Source organism: Sitophilus oryzae, unplaced genomic scaffold (genome assembly GCF_002938485.1).
Source record: "Sitophilus oryzae breed Bouriz unplaced genomic scaffold, Soryzae_2.0 scaffold_404_pilon_pilon, whole genome shotgun sequence".
Lineage (NCBI taxonomy): Eukaryota > Metazoa > Arthropoda > Insecta > Coleoptera > Curculionidae > Sitophilus > Sitophilus oryzae.
In genome coordinates this window covers 310,525-333,364 of record NW_022146979.1, presented here as the reverse complement: position 1 = coordinate 333,364, position 22,840 = coordinate 310,525, and the positions used below count along the sequence as shown (strand labels likewise).

General features: G+C 35.0%; 1 protein-coding gene across 1 annotated transcript in view; it reads left to right on the top strand.

Moving 5' to 3' along the window:
* Window positions 1–7,721, top strand: part of LOC115885626 — a 567,259-nt gene extending 559,538 nt beyond the window's left edge. Inside the window, exon 16 of the mRNA XM_030904592.1 lies at window positions 7,482–7,721. Coding sequence (XP_030760452.1) covers window positions 7,482–7,721 — 240 coding nt within the window. The remainder of the gene's footprint in view (window positions 1–7,481) is intronic.
* The last annotated feature ends 15,119 nt before the right edge of the window (window positions 7,722–22,840 follow it).

Sequence of the window (22,840 nt, the reverse complement as noted above, 5' to 3'; positions counted from 1 at the left end):
CGACATATAACCACTATAATAATTATTAAAATTGTACAATGCTATTTACCATCAGGATACATCATGAATGAATATAGTCACTAGTTGTAAGTAATAAACAACTGTGTTTTCTTTCTCTGTTCATGCCTGGCGCCCAATATTTATAATTTCGAGTTATTATTGTTAATTAGTTCTTTCCAGTGAAATACCTTATCCACGACTGCTCTACCAACGAAAAGCTGCCGTTCGCAGTGGTAATGTTTATAAAAAACGCTACAGGGTTTATACAACATTTACATAGTCCTAATCACAATCCTAGTCATAATCATGAAAGTTAAACTATCCACTTCTAATAAACCTGTTGACATCTACCATGAACTTAGCCTTTAATTATGTTACCCAACTTCACTGATATAAAAATTATGATTATGAAAATGTTCTATAAACGCACATTAAAATTGCTTTGTGATTATGATGATGATTAAGACTGTGATTGTGATTACGACTTATGCAAATGTTCTATAAACCCCGCATTAATATTGACCAGTGTTCATTTTTTTCATAACCATCAGTGTTTTAGAGTTAGTAGTTGAAACTAATGGTGGGTTCGTGGAGCACGCTATTTGCGCTATTTGGTACTACTTTTCATTCACGAAATTGCTCCGCGAACAAAAAGTAGTATCAAATAGCGCAAATAGTACACTCTACGAGTAGCATGACCTTTCCGTATTCTTATTCAGCTTTTATTTGGCAATGGCTCCTGTTTCGTCAAACGGGCGAGTTGACGTAGTTCGTTTGCGGTTCGTTAAGATTTTTTTTTTCTAAAATTAGCATCGCGGTTGTTCATTTTTCCGCATTACATTTTGTATACGACGCTGTCTGTGAAATAGAATATAGAAATATTATTACCTTTTTGTTTGAATGTTAAATTTTTCAAGACAAGAAATTTCAAGAGTCTTGCAAGACAAGACAAGACTTTGCCATTCAAGAAATCTGCAAGACAAGACTTTGAAAATTTCTTGTCTTGAATTTCAAGACAAGACAAGAAATTGAGATTTTCAAGACAAGAATTCTTGTCTTGTGCAACACTACTACAAATGCCCGACGCACTATTGCCGTACCCTGTATAGTTTGCTTCTGGGGTACAGATTATGGAGGGTTCGATCTCCAAGTTGGTAGACTTTTTGAAAAGGATAGGACTGGAGAATATAAACAAAAGATCAAAACAGGTCCACAATAGAAAAATCAAATCTAATGGAATATTTTTGGAAATCTGAAATAAGAAAACTAGTTGGTGGGGTTAAGACTAGGAAAGGGGTTATTATGCCCCCCCTCTGGCGCAGAGAGGTTAGATTGGATAACCATAACCGATAATCCAACCGGTTAGAAGAGAATAATCCGAAAAATTACGCAACTGGATTAACAGTATCGGCCTCGTTAGCTAGCTCTTGGCTCGGCTCCGCTTGTTTGTGTTTGGGTTTCAGGATCCATCTGTAAAAAACAAATACTGCTGCCTGTCAGTCTACGCTATATTCAAACCTAGAACGCCACTTTAATCTAAAGAAGAGAACATTGAACCAATGTGTACTACCAGTCATAACCTATGCATGCCAGTTATGATCTGGACACTTAAAACGGACATTATAAGGAAACTGCAAATCGCACAACGCTCAGTGTAACGAAATATGCTGGGAATAACCAAGAGGGACCGTAAAAAAATAGAGTGGATACGACAAAAGATCCAGGTAATAGATGTCATCCATAGAATAAAATTCCTCAAGTAGCAATGAGCAGGGCACCTGGCAAGAAGGACAGGCAACAGATGGACTACAAAAATTACAGCAAGGTACCCACGAGGAATCAAGAGACCTAGAGGAAGATCAAACTTGAGATGGGACCATGATATTAGGAAATTGGTAGGGATAACTTTAGGCCCGCATATCCAACAATAGACAACAATGAGCCCAACTCCAAAGAGAGTATCTAAATATGTGAGGGAGGCTGCGCCATAATTGGAAATGGTTGATTAAGCTGAAAATGATGATGGTGATGATGACTACTTCTGTTATTAACGGTTTACTCTTCAAGATCTAAATCCTGTAGAGAACAGCACATTATTTCTACAGCCAAATACGGCTCATAAACATAAACGAGTGCTTTGCATTCATAAAATACTAATGTCGACTTATCGTCTTCATTACAAAATCGACTCTCTGGATAGATGCCTTGCAGTGTTTCGTGAGAATTCCTATAATGATTTTGATTGTTTCTGGGTGGTTTTAGAAACTTCTTAGACCCATTTTCAGATTTTGGAACCATAACACATGCTGTACACTGTCTGGGGTGTCCCTGTCTTTGTCAAATGAATTAAAGCTGTTTATCACCTATCTCTGGATTTGTAACGTTAGAACTGACTTCCTAGCCAAATTGTCAGTAACTACATTGTTTTGGTATCCATATGAAAGTGATCATATGGATTCTCTGGATAATGTCTTTCTACTGTATATATTCCGAAAATTTGTGAATAAACGTATATTATTTTCTATAAAAAAAATCGGTAATTCAAAATATTACATAAAATAAAGTACACCAATCTGCTGCTACTAATAAACTCTCAAAATTAGTTACAAGATCAATTGTTATATAATTAATTGTTTATTAAATGGTAATGAATCAAGCTATTATTAAGCCGTTTAAGAATTTAATATAATTACTGAAAATATTATATCTACTTAATGTAGCGCCACTAATTTAGCGTGCTTCAACAATAATTCTCGAATTACTGCACGTGCTCTGTTTCATCCTCCGTTCAAATGTGTCTAATTAGTGTTGTGAAGTATCTAACTAAACATTCGATATAATTTAATATCCAATGCATTATCATCCTCATTAAATTTAATTATAATTTCACTATAGGGAAAATTTTATTGTTATATTTAAACACAAAAGCACTGTAGGTTTTTATGTATTTTTTTTCTCTATGATGTTATAGAGCTAAAATTTGACCAAATTATTAATATAAACTAATTAGCAGATTGTGGATGCTAATGGTGGGATATATAGCGGCTATTATATGTTTTGAACGTGCTTGATTGGAGATTAATTATAGCGAAATATTTGCAGTAATTAGGTATTAAGCGCAGAATAACGATTTTATTAAATTCCATTTAAATTTTCATCAATATGGCCGGCGTGGATTTTACTGGAATTTTTAATTCCAAGAAAACTGCATTTCTCAGTTTTTCATTTTTTGTTGTTTTTAAATTACGATCCTAACTTTTCCTAAAACAAGCTGCTCTAGTGAAGTTTCAATTTTATAATATTTCATTTTAGACATAAATATGTAGTTCCTCCAATGACTAAAGAATACAAGGAAAAATAACACCCGAGAGCAAATTGTTACGATGTCACCAAACAGTGCCGGGGCACATTTTTTTTCTTAAATTAGCTGCTTGAAGAGATATTTATATTTTTCATAAATGTTTTGACTACGCCTATGGTGTATGTGGTGGTATCATATTCTATTGCCTTGTATTCTTTAGTCTCATTAATTTTCTCATTAATACTAATGTATTAAAGAATGCTGTATATATGCAAAAAAAAATAAAAAACACAGTAAACATGTTTAAAACAGAGTTTTAAGCTGTTTTCCAGGGTTTTAGAGAATAAACAAGTTTACAACAAGTAATGGTGTTTAAAGTATGTAGCCATTAGCCATGCTAAAAAACTATTACTATATATTTCATGATTCAGAAAAAATCCACAAAAATATGTAGGTTTTTGACTACTGACAGTTGACAGTAAATCAACAAAAAATAAGACAATATTTTACACAATGATATCAAAATTATGTTTATATCAGTATCAGAAATTAGTCGCTGTACATTTCGTGTCGCTTTAAGAGCCATTACTTCTGTTCGTATTTCATTGATCTGCACAAAATCTAAATTTAGCAAGCAGGCGGCAGCATTTAGCAAATCTAAGGCAGTCATTTCTAAAATTGAAATTAACAAAATTTACCGTTAGTCGTTGCTAGGCTTAAGTTTCAGTCTAACTTATATCTCGTATTTCATTGAAAACGTGCTTGGAAGTGCTGGAGGTAATATTGTGTAGGAGATAATTTTATTATAAAATCACCTTTTGTAATAAAATGACAGTAAAAGTATGCTTTAATTTTTTCTTTTATTTCTGATAACAGGAGGTATATACAGGGTTGCTCCTATCATACGACGCCGAGGCTCCAAGGAGAACGGTAATTTATATCGAAATGAAATTTTGAGGACTTTAATTGAAATCATTTTATAAAAATATATGGAGTTATACAGGATGTCTATATGGAGTTATGGATGGAGTTATACAGGATGTCTCCTGTAAAAAGGTTACTTATCAAAGTTGTGTAAAACTTGGAAAATAAGTTCGTCATAATAATGCTTTTATTTATTCACTATTCTAATAAACAATATGCATTCCTTCGGAAACTCTCTATTTATTTATCTAATAATGCTAAAACACTCTATTTTAAAGTCGATTAGAGAAAATAGTATGATTCATTGGCAAGTAATGTAAATATTTACGATCCGGTAAAATTGTGATGTAAGAGGAGGCTTAGCTTGTCAGAGGCGAGTCAGTAGTTGATACGCCGGCCGGCTGTTGTGTTGTGTTTTGTCATAGAGCTGATATTTGGGGTTTGAGAGTCTTTTGACTATAAACGTTGCATGTACTGTGAGGCAACGGGTCGTTTGACCATGAGAAGAAAACCTCTTGTGACGTCTTGCCTTCGAGGTTGGTCTTGAGAGTTTGAGGTCTCCCTTGTCTTCTCGATTGACAAGATGCGGCGTTGGGGTAGTGAGGTACCCCAATTAGCCTATTTGATTGGGATGCGAATCTGTATAGCGGCAGAGTTGCGTCCGGAGGAAGCCCCTATACTATTTCAGGTGACACTAGCTAGTTGTTGAAGATTATTAACCAATAGATCCGAATAATATTTGAATTAGATGGAAGATATGAAATGAGATATATTGAATAGAATGTCAGTGATGTCAGTGGCTAGGGGGCGGAGTACCCCCGGGTGAGTTTTACCATTTAACTATCAATTTTATCCAGATCAGTAAATGTTTGTTTTGTTATTTTCATGTACAATGAGAGAGTGCTTGCCAATGACCAACTAAATGGATATTTGAGGTGAATTTGCATTGTGAGACCCGGTTGAGTAAGCCCCAGAAATAAGCGATTTTACAGTTGCGTTTTTTGTAGTGGAACACTCTATATATTAATTGATTTTCGGGTTCAAGGAGAAAAATAATAGTGAGTTTTATTTAAGAAGCATATGCCTAAAAGTAAAGATTTTGACATCGATTCAATTCAAATTTTGAATTGGTTAGTGTAATTACATATCAGGCTATACACCCAAGATTTAATTACAGTAACCCTTGTATGTTAAACCAAATTGAAATTTGAGCCGAAAAGTTATACAGGGTGAGACTTTAGTCATCTACTTCTCTAATAAAACTCACCTTTATTTTTCTCCTAATAGGGCGTTCCATTATAAAAAAACATTTTTCTGGGTATGATTAAATTTTTTTTTAATCATACCATCACAAAAAAGTCATTTTAACACCTAGGCGTATAAGTAAAGCAAGTACGAAAATATATTATTAAACTGACATAAAGTGTCAAATTCAGCGAGCGTATCCATAGTTTCTCGATATATAATTACATACAAGGTATGACTTTTAAATATTTTTATATAATTTGGAACGTTTGAAATTATTTTAAAACTTATTTATGGCGTTTGAAAAAAAATAGCATGTTCTATTCGGAGTAAAAATAACTTCTTGTGCCTCGGCTGTATGTCGCTAACATCGGCTGTATCTATGCTAACCTAACCTAGTCAAACGTACAGCCTCACCACAAAAAGTGTAATTTTTACTCCTAATAAAACAATATTACTATTTTTAAAATCTCTTTTCGTGGCAAAATAGTCATTTTTTTTTCAAGAAACGTGTATCTTTCGTTAAACAAAGGACGCAGGTACATAACGACATTTCCGAGGTACCCATACACAGCTAAAACATTTAAAGTGAGCCTTCACTGTCGATACGCAGGCTAACATGATTGAATTTCATCGTTACGGGTAATCATGTTAAACGCTTAAAATATTCAAAGCTTATCAGCAAACCGTCTAAAGCGAAATTAATCAGTTTAAAAGTGTCCCCATTTCCGAACTTTTCCACTTAACTAATTAGTTCCCGATATAGAGCCATTTCGTTCTGCGGTAGGTGGGTGTAGGATTGTAGATTACATAATCGAAGCAAATTGCCATTAGGCTTTTTGAGGACGAAATATATAGATATTTGTTTCAGCGGCTAAAATTATATTCACTTTAAAGAAAAAATAGGGTATGGACACGGTGAGTTTTATTTTAATATTAGAAATTTGCTATTTTTTATGAAAAATAAAAAAATTAAAGCAATTAGATTTTAGACCTTTGATATTTTGTTTAATTTAAAATAACAACGATTTGAGTAATTTTATAATAAACGGAAATAAATATATTTTTATCTTCCTCTTTGTGATATCCAGTCGGTTATTTTAGACCAGTGATCAGTGATTCCCAAAGTAGTCCACGTGGACCCCCAGAGATCCCCGGCGCAACAAAATTTCCATCGTTAGATCTAATCTTCACATTTTTTTGTTCACAAATGAAGTTTGGAATATGGCAAAGATGCACATATACATACATACTGCCATCCCAGTGAGCAAAGTTTTGTCACATTTAGGGAACATTAGGGAACAGTGACGTATTTGCGTGTTTGTATGACTGGAAAACCCCCATACGGGATGTTGTCTTTCTTTCGCACTGTAGACGTACAAAAATCTCATGGCTTTGTTGCCTCTTTTCTTTTTGGTTGTCGCTGTTAACTGAGTTTACAATTCTTCTCCATTGCGTTCTATTGTGCGCTGCTTCTTCCCCCTCATTCGGCATATTTATCTCCTTTTTTTTCACATTTTTTTATTGCTTCAAAGAGGTTTATATTTTTCTTTTCTATTTATTTATATATTTTTTATTTTTAATAAAAAAAACAACAATAAACCAACACACCCAAAATTGACTTATACTATATTAAGATCGTGAGTAAATGAACCGTACCACAACTAACGTTTTCCTCGATTAGGGCAAATGTAGAAAAAATATCGGAAAAACCTGCGGTCAAAAGAACCATTTTTTGTCGCACGGCCAGTTTGTGCCGGCATGTGGAAAATCGGGCCCCGAATTGAAACTTTATTACCAGTTTTTGCCAGAGTTATTAACGGACTTTTTCGTTGCTTTGTAGCAAAATTGAATACGTGTTATATATTTTTTTTTCCTAAAGTTCTAGATTAATCATTTTATATATGAAACTCACTTCTTGGGGATTGTATATTGATCACATTTTATATAAAAAACATTATCGATGTGTGAAAATGCTTATAATTATTGGAAAATATTGACTCTTTACCAGTTTTATAACAATCTTGTAGAAAATAGGTCAACAGGAAACGCGCTAGAAGCAATTCTGGACTTGAAATCAATCGACTGGCTCGTGAAGGATATGGCCGCTAAGGGTGCCCTAAGATTAAGGGACTCCAATCTGTGGAACCAGACCAACTACGGTCACTCGAGGATATTACCAGTGATAGGGAAAATCATGATGGATCGATCTGCTAGACCAGAAGACGGACTATATGCTCACCAAACATGATTTTGGGGAAAAGATAAGGATTCGCATCCCGACAAGAGAAGAATGGGAAAGCAACCAAGTACTGAACACTCAAGAGATAGCAGTCTACACAGATGCTTCCGCAACTTCAGGAGACACAGGTATAGGCATCTTCTCAGAGGAAGTATACATCCAACGATCTTTAAGGCTCTCGGATGGCTGTAATGTTATACAAGCAGAGGTTTACGCAATACAGGAAGCGGCTAGTTGTATACGAGAGAAAATTGCTGGTAGACCAATAGGGGATATACTCTGACAGCTTGGCCGCTTTAAGAAGCGTCACCATGCAATCAGTGAGATCGAAAACCGTGATGGAATGCCGAAAAGCACTATACTGGCTGCGTCAGGGTGGGGCTACTCTGTGCTGGATTCCAGGCCACAGCAATGTGGTGGGCAATCAGGAAGCAGACAGACACTCCAAAGATGGGACCAGGGAAGAGGCCGTGGCAGATGACCCACCACTTGTAACGATCCACACACTGAAGGAAGCTATAGGAACTGCCCTCAACGCCAACAGCAAGAGACGTGGCAACACCGTGAGGACTGCGCTACAGCTCGAGGACCAGGAGCAGTGGTAGATAGCAAGTACACATAATTGTATATCTCGTCACTGGAAACTTTCCCACGGGGGCAAACCTCGTGAGATGGAAACTTTTCAACGACGACTACTGCAGAGAATGCGGAGAGGAAGAACAAAACATAGAGCACCTGCTGTGCCACTGTCCGGCACTGGAATACCGACGCTTTAAAACTTTAGGGCAAGGTTTTTTGGAGGAACTAGAGGAAACAGCAGAAGCCAACATCAGCGACATCGGGAATTTTGCAAAGTGCTGGAAGTGCTTTAACGCAAAGAAAGAATGCGAGGAAGGTTTGGTACAACAATACAGGGGTATCGATCGCAATGGGCCCAAGGCCTCCGAGTGAGGGATCAAACATGATCCCAAACCCCAGCAACCTAACCTAACCTAACATATATGCTCATATTTGAAGTGAAACTTTTTATTACTTCCGTCTATCTGTCTGTCCGTCTAAAGACTCCATTCGGGTACCCCTATCCACGTGCCGAGTTGGTTCCAATCCAATCCCGTTTCAATCGACCCGTAATTAAAAAAATCCTGATGATTTCGTCCATTTAGAGGCATTGCATCGGTTCGAAATGTCGAGAGGTCATCATCCTGTAACCCGTCCACAATTATACCAAAATCGTCCCACATTTTTCTTCAATATCAAATTGTTACTCCCACCCTGATGTACATAGATGTAAACAAAACATCGTATCCATCTTGCAGGGTTGGGCCGTGTGCATCGTCGCTCACATTGCTTACCCTCCAAATTCAGTCGCTATAGGACGACATCAACTTTTGACGTTATTCTTAAATCTAACTGTCACAGTGACACGCGTCGTGCGCGGTCAAGTTGGCCTTGGTCTACTGTATCGACATACCAAATTTCATTTAAATCGGACGATTTTTTTAGTTGATTCATCGATGATGGGCGTTTCGCATTGTGCGCGAAACGTTGTCAAAATATCATGAAAAGATGGGGCTCTTCGAGCCTCGTCTACATTCAAGTTTCAACCCCCTAGTTCACATAGGGCCCGAGTTACGACGCTCCAAAGACCCACTAAGTCGGACGAAATTTTTTTTTCAAAATATTCCAAATTTTCAAGAATTTTTTTTCGCGAAAAAAACTCATAGACGTATTTCTGGGATAGTATTTTACTGCCCGTAAAAATATTTGCACTTATATAAGACTCACCCTGTATAAAACCCTTTATTTTTACCAGTCACTATCATTAAATAAATCCCCCCTTAAACTTTGTCACGTTTGTTTTGAAACATCCTGTATCACGACCTTGTTTTTAAACCGATTTCCTTTATCTTAATTTCTACTAAATACGCTATAATATTATATCTAATAATCTAACGGAATCCTCTCTGGGGAACTTTATAATCACATATAGTAATTTTCCCTAGTATATCCTAGACCTCTTCAAACAAACTATACTAGCTGTTCACCGCATTACATAGCCACAACATCAAAACCAAAGTTAATAAACTAGAAAATCAAACTAAATAATCCGTTAAACATGCCTGAAACCGAGCAGACAGATGCGAAGTTAAAGGAAGACAAATAACCGTTAGGGTGGGGGAGCCGAACGATGGGAAAAGACGTCAGAACTGTCAAAGTTGTCAAGGGGATCATCGAAATGTAATCAGACTAGTCAGAGTCAGATGGTTTGGATGGTTTTCTTGTGATTTACTGTAAAACTGATTCGAGCAACAGAAACTTTGAATTGGTAATGTTATATTTTGACGATTTATGTTTGTTTCTTTATTTTTGAAATCTGGTAGCTGGAAAAAATAAGTAAATTAAAGGAGATCTAAAATCATTGCTCATCAAATACGCGATTATATTCTAGTTGGTAAAAATGAGGAATGTTATGCCAGTGTCACAAAAGAATTTTAATAATCAGTTTCACATTATTTTTAAAGTATTATACGTTTTATATTATTGAAACTTCATATCATTTATACCGGGTGCGTCTCAAAAGTGGCTCACCCCTATTACTTTTTTATTTTTTCAGTTAAAACAACGAGATTTAGTATGTTAGTATATGACATAAATTAGGACTGATTGACGTATTCAATTTTGTTTTTTGTCACTTCCTGTTTCACCGGAAATGACTACAACTTTAAACTTTTTTTTTAATAACTGATTTTTAAATGGCACCCTCGGTATATTGCTGCTTTATTCGATAGAAAATAACACTCTGAATAGAATGACATATCATATGTCAACTTTTGACACTTTTGCATATGGTTTATTTGAAATTATAACTTGCGGGTCGTAACGAAAATTTGACTCCAAATGAAATACCAAGTGTGTGCGCGTGTGGTATCAAATTATTCGTAAAAAAATGCTTTTTCCAAATATGCTAATGAGCCACACTCCATTTGAAAGAAGAGAATTTGAGATATGATTAAAATTACGATTTAAGCATTTTCTAACTGGCCAGGACAAGACACAACAAAACATTAGACGATCAAATCTATTTTTTCAAGGCTCCTTGATTAAGAATTACTGTTCAACATAACCATGGCACTCTAGATTGAATTTTAAAAAACGATTTTTTATTAAGCGAGAATGTCAAAAGTTGACATATGATATGTCATTCTATTCAGAATGCCATTTTCTATCGAGTAAAGTAAAAAAATACTGAGCATGCCATTTAAAAATCAAAAGTTGTAGTTATTTCCGGTGAAACAGGAAGTGATCAGAAACAATTGAATACATCAATCAATCCTAATTTATGTCATATACTAGCGTACCAAATCAAGTTTTTTTGTCTGAAAAAATAAAAAAGTTATAGGGGGTGAGCCACTTTTGAGACGCACCCGGTATAGAGTTAAATTGTATCCAATTAAATTATTTCGATTCCAAAAATGCATGGTACAATGCAACCAAACTTATATGTAATCACTCTTCATTTCTGACTAAACTTTTTGCAAGGAAAAAAATTGGTATAAAACTTTAAGATAAGGCTTTTCATTGTAAATGCACATGATAATAAAGAATAAACGACTGCTGCGATTTATTTTCTTATGAATTTTGTGTTGAGTAGTAAAATCACAATTATCCGGTAATTTTCATTGGATCAAAAAAAATGCCTTATGTTGAATTAACAGATGTACAGAGGAGAAGAATTATTGCTCAAACTAGCAGCTCTCATTGAACCAGGAACGCACCAACGCACCAAAAAGACGTAGCAGATATAGTAGGCGTTACCCAGGGTGTTGTATCAAAAACATATCAAGGTACTTGAAACTAGGAACTCTCAAGAACAGGCCCAGACAACGTCGTCAAAGAGTCACAACTGAACAACAAGACCGCTTTGTGTGCCAAATTTCTAGAAAAAATCCCAATGTTTCTCATTCAGAGCTACAACGGCAACTTCTGGCAGCTACAGGTGTGAACGTTTCATTGAAACCGTAAGAAAAAGGCTTCGTGCTCGAGGGTGTACAGTAGGAGAGGGTTACAGATGCCACAGTTATCTCGGCAAAATAAAGTTGACCGACTAAATTAATGCTTTCGACATCAAAACGGGACAATTGAGAATTGACAAAATGTTCTTTTTTCGGATGAGACCAGAATTGGCCTATGGTCAGATAACCATCTAATTCGCGTTCTCAGAGCTCCAGGAAGACGAGCGAGATTCTAGGCTGCCAAATCTGTACCATGATATAAAGGAGGAACTATAATGTTCTGAGGAGGTATTATGCTGGGAGCAAAAACTCCATTGTTACCACTGTAACGTTTTTAGTTCGTTACATGTCTTTGATTATGATATATGATGTCTGGGCACAACCCTGTTATGGTTTGGCACAACCCTGTTATGGTTTGGCACAACCCTGTTATTGCTCTGTGGGAGCGCGCGCTGTCAACATCGCTTCTGTCAATTCTCTGTGATCTAACTTCACTTTTGGTTGGACCGTTTGGCCTCTTAGACGCCATTAGTCCCAGTCTTGAGAAATGGTGGTCATTTAAATCTGGCTGTATTATCTGAATCAGCTGCCATTTCGAAGCTACAGGTAAAGCTGAGTTATTTTCCTTTTAGATTCGATATTATTAGTGAATATTTTTAGGGTAGGGTTACGGATGTCCCAACTTGTATTTGTATTTGGCTGGCACGTTGGCTTCCCTTTGCTTTTGTCCTCCAGAATGTCATTTGGAAGAAAGGACAGATTGTTTATTATTTATTGAGCCCTCGGAAGTATTTCGAGGTAGGTTCATTTTGTTTATTAGACGGTGTTTGATTTTAAACAAGAGTTTCGTGTTCTTAGGGTCTTACGGACGGACATTGTCTTACGGACAAGTGTCCAAGGTATGGACTATTTTTCAAGGTCCTAGTAGTGTTCTCTTGTGCCACTATCTTATGGACGGATGTCCCATGGACAAGTGTCCCCAGTAGGATTGATTTGTCTTACACATAGAGTGCCCCAGCGTGGATGTGGCTTGAGCCCCGTGCTGCTTCACCCCCATTTCTAAGCCTGGATCGCCGACAGACAGTACAGAGATGCTAGACCTCCTCACGATGTTACTGTTTTAAGCAGGATTGCATAAAGAACAGCTAAGTGTAGATTTAAGTTATAGTTTTGCATTTAACATTTAAAATATTTACAGTCTTAAACAATAACGTACATCTTAAGTAATATCGTACAGACTATGTTCAGTGGTTAGATTGTTAAGAACATTCATGTCGATATAATCTTTAAAATATAATTTAGATCTTAGGTTTCATTGCATTACGTCTTGTAATGGTATTACTTTTATAGATATTATTGCACTATTTTAATAGATGGATAATCAAACATAGATTCTAGAATCTACAGGTTGTAACATCTTCGATTTAGCATCATATGGAATATATCAAATTAATTAAAGTAATGCTACATTTCATATTTTCTCTTAAACTTTACATGTCCTGTATTTTATCGTAGTTGTTTTCATTGATATTTAGTACGACTCTTACCACCACTTTCTTTGACATATAACCACTATATATTTACTAGAACTCTACAATGTCATGTATCAGCAAAGAACGTCATGAATAAATATAGTCATTAGTTTTAAGTATTATACAACTGTGTTTTCTTTCTCTGTACATGCCTGGCGCCCAATATCTATATATCTTTTGTTAATTATTACTGATTAATTTTCTCTCTAGTGAAATACCTTATCCACGACTGCTCTCCGATGAAAAGCTGCCGTTCGCAGTGGTAGTGGTTTAAAAAAACGCTACACCACTTCAACAAACTTTAACGGATCGGAGTTTGATTCAGTGCTAGAACCAATTGTTAGGCTTTGGAGAGCTGCAATTGGGGATAATTTTAACTTCATCCACCACAATGCACCTCTCCATACCAACAGAGTGGCTAGAGAATGTCTCTAAACGAAAAGTGTCATAGTTTTGGACTGGTCTACATGTTCACCAGATCTAAACTCTATCGAACACTTGTGGAACCAACTCAAAAGAAGGGTTAGAGCTTGTCGAAACAATCCAGGAAATCTCGCACAGCTTATTGATGCAGCATTAGCAGAATGGGAAAACGTACCCGTAAGACAACGTTGATGATTTAATAAGAAGCGTGCCAGGGCGGATAGAAGCTTGCATAAGGGCTAGAAGTGGCAACACGGATTATTAAAATTATCAATTTTATTTTTGTTTTTGCTTTTTGACCATTATAAATTTAAATCTCATTTCGTTTCAGAAACCCAAAAAATACCATTGTTTTTATTTTGGAAACTGATTTTTTTATTGCTATATAGATTATTTCTTTTTAAAGGTCTTTGGTAAGGACTGACTTTTTATTCATAAACACAAAATGTTCATAGGTCTCAAAAATTATGAAATATAGTAGATGATCCTATATAAGTTTGGCTGTGTGTATGTCCACGGAATATTGGGGACTCTATACATTAACATGTGGTATGTACTGTGAACTTTAGAATTGACGAGAATATCAAGTTATTAAAAAAAATGTTTTCTAAGGCTTTCGATACAAAAACGAAAAGCGCTTTCCAAACAGAGAGAGATTCGGTCTTTGGGAAAATATGGAAATTTAATAAAACGTATCACTTTATAAAGTCGGAGTTGGAGCTCCGAGGGGGGTTAATGGGGGCAGATAGGGGGCGGCTGTCGATGGTCTGAATAAAAGCGGTCGGAGACGCTCCGGCTCCAAAACGATATCGGTTTAGAAAATCTGAATTGCGTATCGCAAAATGGGGATTTTGTTACCCCGTTTACGTCTCTACCTTTTCGGTGTTTTTCTAAGATTTATTATTTCAGAGGATGTACTGTATGATCAAATAAAAATGGCGTGATAATTTTGCCGAGGTCAATCTCTAGACGTTATTTGAAGAGCACTCGGGAAAAACGATGAGTGTCCAAAAACGGGGGGGGGGGGATAAATGTTCAGGAATGCGTTTTTAATTCAAATTACGCATGGACTTTTATCGGTTTCCCCATTTTTAAATGCCTCTTTCTACGGTAATCGCAAAGCAATTTCCGATGCACGTGATGATCAACTTTAATGGTCTGTTCTCAGAAGAATCCCTGACTAGTCAGCACGTTTTTCATTGGTTAAAATGCGTAGAAACCTGATTGTTAGTCTGGTTTCTACACATTTCAACCAATAAGAAACGCGCTGTCTAGTCAGGGATTCTTCTGAGAACAGACCTTAAGTGACAAGCGATAGGGACAGCGCTGCCAGATTGCGATGGATTTATGAGGTGAATCTTAATTTAAAATTGACAAATATATATATTTATTTTATAATTTTTTAAAGATTTTTACGTTTTACTTTTAATTTAATAACCAATATTTTAGTAATTAATTGATTTATTTCTTTATAGCTTATTTTACTTATTGCATATTGGCAAAAACTAGTCCATTATGAAGATTGTATAAGAGTGCTATTAATGCACAGATGTACTATTAATGCACAGACTAATAATCACCAAATGTAATAAAAACTAACGTAGGAATAACTTTGAAAGTGATTTAATGTGCTTATCAATCAAACTTACTTCTCTGACTGCAGTCAAGGGTAATAAAGGACCCTTATTATCACGTTCTCGTTCAAAATAGTTTATCAAGGAAGCTACAAGCTTTTTGCTTCGACTGTTTAAATGCTTCAGTACATTTTCAACACACAATTTCAATAAAATGCAATACAAAAACTCAGTGAAAAACTCGAAAATTTAGTTCCTAAAAGAACTGTTTGTGTTTAAAAGTACAATTTGAAAAAAAAGACTATGAAAATAGGCAAAGGAACGAGAATCGCTCTCAAAAATTCAACAACAACACAATATTACACAAAATAATGACTGACACTAGGATAATTGTCAAATAATAAACGACAACGTTGCAATGTGACCAACATAACGATAATAAAATTCAGTTGAAACTAATTTTTGCAGCTTTAATCTAAATAAAATATCTGTTACAATCATATGCTCTATAAAGTAAAATGAAGAGCTGCTCGGTATCTTAAATTATACGACAAATTTAAACATTTTTGCCATAATTCCATTTAGTCAGGTTTGTAGACTTTAGTGTCAATGTCGATATGATTGATGACGTGCATCGGAAAATTTTTTGCGATTACCGTATGTGACCGTTATCGATATACTTCTAGTTCTTACCTTAAAATAATTAATAATAGAGGAGTACGACAAGCACAAAAGTTTGAAGTTCCGTATGTGGAATGTCTGGTTTGGATTTTTATTACACTGTTATTTTATAACAATTTTCTGATCACACTATGCACTGAACACTAAGAACTAAACAAACGTGTTGCAGAAGCGCAACAAACTAGAGATAATTAATTATTTCTGGTATGCAATCGGAACGAGAAACCACTACCGGCTTTTCAAACAATTTAATAATGCGCTGCCTTCGCCGCCATATTTGCCTTGCCCATATCATGTTGATTGGCCTTGAGTTGAGGTGGTGCTGGTCAAATCAAATCGCAATGTAGCCAGTTGTTGGCTGGCGCACGAGCACGGTTCTGCAATGTGATTGGGCGTATTTTTCATACATTATCAATTGCCGCTTTAAAATTATTTCAAATTAAAGCAATTTTGAGGGCCTATAAAAAAATTATTCAATGTGGAACTACTTTTTTTGGATAAATATACTGAAAATAGTCTTCTATTTCAGATTTTATCGTTGAATTGGGTATTTAATTTTTTGTGGAAGAGCCCATTGCGAGGTTCTGAATGAAACTTTAAAATGTATCAAAATGAATAAAATATTATGCCTATGTATTTTTATCATATACTCTTATCCACCAACGAAGAATAAAGCTTTTGTTCCGTACGTTTCGCGGCGTAAATTTTACGGCCCAGCTACTTTCAGAAAACGGCACCGTGGCGTCTTCCACTCTATAATTTTCTATGCGGCGCGACAGCGATTTAGGCGGAGATGTCTAATTTTATCCTCTTGGCTCCTTTCGCGCATTAATAATACCTGTTCCTTCCTTGCTTAACCCGTTAGGCTAGGGGCGTTGACAACGTTCGTCTAGGTAACGTTTTATGTATTATCGAATAGCATATTTATGAGAATTCCGAATGTCTACCCTTTGAAACGATATTTTGATTAATTTATAATAAAGAATTATTCCCTTCTCAAATTCATTTTTTTTTTCTTTTTTTAAGATTTAGTGTTTTAAAATAAAGTTACTATTTAATGATAGATGTATATTAATATATAAAAATGTGTTTTACTTTTGTCACAAAAGCTAAGGAATCAAGGTACTAACTAGTCAATGATTAGTTATTAACTAAGTATTAGAAACTTATTACAGTTGGGGGTTGGAACCTTTGGTGTTACACAGCAAAATAAAACACTAAATCACCACAATACACCAAAACACTTACTTTTACACTGGACGCACGTTTCGCTAACCCTGTCAGCATCATCAGCAGATGATTAAACTAAACTACAATTTTTTTTGTGACGGGGTGGTTGAAAAATCTTTTATAGACGAATAGTGATCATTTCCATAACCATCTCGAGAGAGACGGTGATAGAAATAACCCCTAGACAGTACTACAACAATATTAAACAGTACAATAACGACAGTACTAAACTACAATATACAATTTGAGCGTTTATATATTCGCTCACTGGGCCCCGAGTGGGTGTGGCAAGATCTAGCCAACCGAGTCAGAGCCCACCAAGCGTAACAGTTAGATTTCCGTCACTAGAGTAGTAAGAACAAAGAACTTGAAGGAATTCGACCGTTGTCTCTGTTCATACTATCTTTACATTTATTAATTCTGATGCTTTCAATGCATCTAATTGCCTGTAATTTGAAACTTTTTTAATTAATTTTAAATTACTAAGATCTATACAATGTTCTTTATAACTTTGTTTTTTTTTCCCAACATGAGGGATTTCTATAGTACTAAAATGAGCTAAATGCGATGCCGAATATTACAATAATAATTAAATAATACTATAGCAAGAGAAGAAATCTATACTAATATATAAAATCCTTAAGTGACTCACTGATTAATCACGATCCTGCTCAAACCACTCAACGTAAGAAGCTCAATTTTGACATACAGATTGATTCTAGAGTGTAAGATAGTCTAGAGAGGTTCGATAAGAAAGGATTTTTCGAAATTTCAGTTCCAAGGGGGTGAAACCAACCCTCAAATATTACAATATTTTTTATTTAAAAAACAGCCAAGTTTCCGAAAAAACGCTTAAACACGTATATTTTATTTCGTTTTTTTACATATTTTTAGATTTTTTTAAATGTATACAGGGTTTTTCGAAAAATCTGGTCAATGATTAATCACGATCCTGCTTAAAGCGCTTGACGTAAAAAGCTGATTTTTGGAAAACGGATTGACTTTAGGGTGTAGAGGTTCGATAAGAAGGGATTTTTCGAAACTCGAATTCTAAGGGGGTGAAACCACCCCTCAAATATTAAAATATTTTTTATTTAAAAACCGGTGTTTGTCGGAAAAACCCTTAAACACGTATATTTTATTTTGTTGTTTTACATATTTTAAGATTTTTTAAAAATTATACAGGGTGTTTCATAAAATATAACCATTAAGTAATCACGATTCTGCTTAAACTGCTTAACGTTTAAAGCTGATGGCAAACGGATTGACTGTGGGGTGTAGAGGTTCGATAAGGAGGGATTTCTCGAATCTTTTTTTTGCCCAAGAGGGTGAAAACGCCCCTCAAATATTACAATATTTGTTATTTAAAAAAAGGTTAGTTTTTCGGGAAAACGCTTGGACACGCATAATTTATTTTGTTTTTTTACATATTTTGAAATTTTTAAAAAAATTATACAGGTATTCCAAAAAGTTAGGTAATTGATTAACCACGATTGTGCTTAAACTGCTTGACGTAAAAAGCTTATTTTTGGCAAACGGATTTTTCGAAAGTCAAATTCCAACGAGATGAAACTACCCCTCAAATAATATCGTCATATTGTTTTTTCTCATGCTGACAAATGTGAGAAAATTTTAACCAATTTGTATGTTAATGGAAATTCTTGCTTTGCTTTATCATAACCATTACAAATGATTAATTCGACGCGAACGAAGTCGCGGGTACACGCTAGTAATATGTAAAGTTGAAACTACAATGTTAATGTTTACTTATTAGTAACACTATTTTTCATGATTCCTAGACGTTCTTCATCGTCCATTACGTATTATTTTAGTTAATTATTTAATTTATAAGATACATGAATAAATGCACCAGTTTCTGTAACTCTACGCCTTGCGTAATTCTCCACAAAGCCACCACCAAATCAAAACCGGAACACGCGACCGCTCCAACCGCTTGCTTGCCTTCAGTTTTATCAGTCTGTCCTCCGAAACGGCCAGACTCGACACCGCTTGTCCTAGGCGGTCGCTTCGTTTCCCCCAATAATAGTAAATAATAATTACACCTAGCGTAAAACGGCGCTGCGTTATTATTCGCTAATATTCGAAATTGTCGGTCGTTTACCCTGTGTACGGGAATACAAGACGCTACCGCTTCTTCCTAGCGTCTTCGTCAAAATGCGTTCTTGTTCATATATAATTTGATATTGTATTTTCAGTTCGTGTAGTGATTTGTTTTTGAGTGTCTTAAAATTAGTGTTGATATTATTGGTAGTGGTCAGCTTAAACTTACTTATATTACTACATATTACAAGTGGTTCAAAAATCGTTAAAATATCAAATAAATAAAAGGGTAAGATATTAGAATAATATATTAGATTATATTAATATTATAAGAATAATAGATAATTATTCGTGAAATGACTGTTCGGGATTTGGGAATTCTATTCGATTGGAAGCTGTCTTTATATCGGAGATACATATCAGCGGTCTTTTATAGCATCACTCATTTTTTTACACTTGTGCAAAAACCAACTTATTTATTGCACTAGTGCAAAAAACACCTTAACATTATTAATAACAACTTTAACTAAAGAGAAGAATTTGCAATTTTTTGTTAAAATTTATCAAATCCTGGAAGATAAACAAGTACCGGACAAGTCACAGCAACCTTCCGGAAAAGAATATTAAATGAAGAACAAGAACCCGAGACCTCTAGGTACTAGCAGAAATGAGAATAAAATTCAAAAGGCTACTGGAAATTAGTTTATCCATCAATTAGCTTATAGCGATTTTTCAAACTGCGACATTAAAATTAAAATGAATTCAAAAAAAATTACCCTATGGCGCCGGGAGGCACGTATAGCCGCCCATACTAAAATATGTTAATATCTCGAAAACTGCGACTATGACTGATTTTGATGTTATTACAAATTTTGTTGCAAATATTATTCCTAATCTTAATTTGTAAACCGCGTTTCGGTAGCTACTGTAATTTTGGAGTTACGATTTTTTTAAATGTTTAACCCTTTCCTATACCCCTATCGGTATACCTATTGGTATGGTCGGCTAATAAAAGTACGTAAAAACTACTAATTAACTACTAAGTAAATTGTGAAAACTTTTTAACAACATGTGCAAAAAGTATATTTGTTGCACTCAGCATGATTACAGCTCTCGACTTCGTCGCGAGTTGCAAAACTCATGCGTCGTGCAATAAATATGTCCTTTTTGCACTAGTTACACAAATAACTATTCCAGCCCTGAGGCACTTAAGCTATTATATTTTACATTAGCGTGTACCAGCGACTTCGTTCGCGTCGAATTAATCATTTGTAATGGTGATAATAAAGCAAAGCAAGAATTTCCATTAACATACAAACTGGATAAAATTTTCTCACATTTATGTCAGCATGAGAAAAAACAATATGGCGATATTATTATATAACTTGGTAATATTTGAGGGGTAGTTTCATCTCGTTGGAATTTGACTTTCAAAAAATCCGTTTGCCAAAAATAAGCTTTTTACGTCAAGCAGTTTAAGCAGAATCGTGGTTAAGAAATTACCCAACTTTTTTGGAACACCCTGTATGATTTTTTTAAAAATTTCAAAATATGTAAAAAAAAACAAATAAATTATGCTTGTCCAAGCGTTTTCCCGAAAGACTAACCGTTTATTAAATAACAAATATTGTAATATTTGAGGGGCGTTTACACCCTCTTGGAATTTGATATTCGAGAAGCCCCTTCTTATCGAACCTCTACACCCCACAGTCAATCCGTTTACCAAAATCAGCTTTAAACGTCAAGCAGTTTAAGCAGAATCGTGATTACTCAATGGTCATATTTTTATGAAACACCCTGTATAAATTTATAAAAAATCTTAAAATATGTAAAACAACAAAATAAAATATACGTGTTTAAGAGTTTTTCCGAAAAACTCACCGGTTTTAAATAAGAAATATTTTAATATTTGAGGGATAGTTTCACCCCCTTAGAATTCGAGTTTCGAAAAATCCCTTCTTATCGAACCTCTACACCCTAAAGTCAATCTGTTTTCTAAAAATCAGCTTTTTACGTCAAGCGCTTTAAGCAGGATCGTGATTAATCAATGACCAGATTTTTCGAAACACCCTGTATACTTTTTTTAAAAAATCTTAAAATATGTAAAAAAAACAAAATAAAATATACGTGTTTCGTTTTTTCGGAAACTTGACCGTTTTTTAAATAAAAAATATTGTAATATTTGAGGGGTGGTTTCACCCTCTTGGAACTGGAATTTCGAAAAATCCCTTCTTATCAAACCTCAACACCCTAGAATCAACCTGTATACCAAAATTGAGCTTCTTACGTTGAGTGGTTTGAGCAGGATCGTGATTAATCAGTATGTCAGTCACTTAAGGATTTTATATATCAGTATAGATTTGTTAGGTCTAGGTTGGAGTACGCGTCTGTGAAAAAAATAAATAAATTTTAATCAATCATTCCAACTATTGGATACTAATATTCAGCTATTGACAATATTGCAAAGCTCTTCAAAAAAGGGTATTTCGCCACTTAGTATAGACATTTTTTAATATTGCACACGTTGTCAAACTCTTGTTTTAACAATAAAATATATATTTGATACCAATTAAACTTTCAGTTACGTAATCGAAGGCGCGATTTTTAAATTCATTGTTGCCAATCATGGACATATTCGGCGCCGGGCTGACTAACTGGAATTTAAATTTCCCGCTGAGGGTTATCCACAAAAATTACAGCATGGTACCCACGAGGAATGAAGAGACCTAGAAGAAGACCGAACCTGAGATGGGACCATGATATTAGGAAATTAGCAGGGTATAACTTGGACCCGCATAGCCAACAATAGACAACAATGGGTCCAAGTACAAAGAGAGTATCTAAATATGTGACGGAGGCACACCATATTTGGGAATGGTTGAATAAGCTGCAAATGATGATGATATAAAATGGGTTATGTTATAAAACATGTTTGTCGTTATAACATTTCTAGCCTTTTCTATTCTACATTTTATTTCTTTGGAAGAATCTAGTCGGTTCCATCCGTCCTCTAAACGTTTGCATCTATATTATGACTTTTTTATATATTATTATATGTATAGTGTCCATATAATTTATACAGTGTGTCAATTTTAAAACTTCCCACCCTTAATATCTTTCTTGCAGTTAAAAATATGAAAAATTGGAAAGACACCTCAATTTTATTTGTTAGGGAGACGCTTTAAATGAATATTTTTAGCCTTTTTCTTTCAACCCCCTAGGAGGGGTAGATGTCACCTTTACAACTTTAAATGGGAATGGGGGTCAAGTGGCACATAGTTTTAAAGGGCGTTTAATTCTCTTTTCAGTGGTATTCTACTTTATTGCTTTTTATCCAGAGGTTTCCGAATAATCGCGTTTCAAATTTGCAGAAACAATTAAACGTGCCTACATTGAGATTTTGGTTTTCAGGTTAATGTTTACACAAAAGTTATTGCAATGGATCTCCTTGTAGTTCAAATGATTAGAAGATTAGGTTACACCACTTATACCCTATCTTATAAGTTGTTCAAAATGTTGTCCATTTTCCTGTAAACAGTAATAAAGTCTGTTTTCAAACATCTCCCTAACATTTCGGAAAACTTCACCGGGAATTGACTGGCATTCTGCTGTAA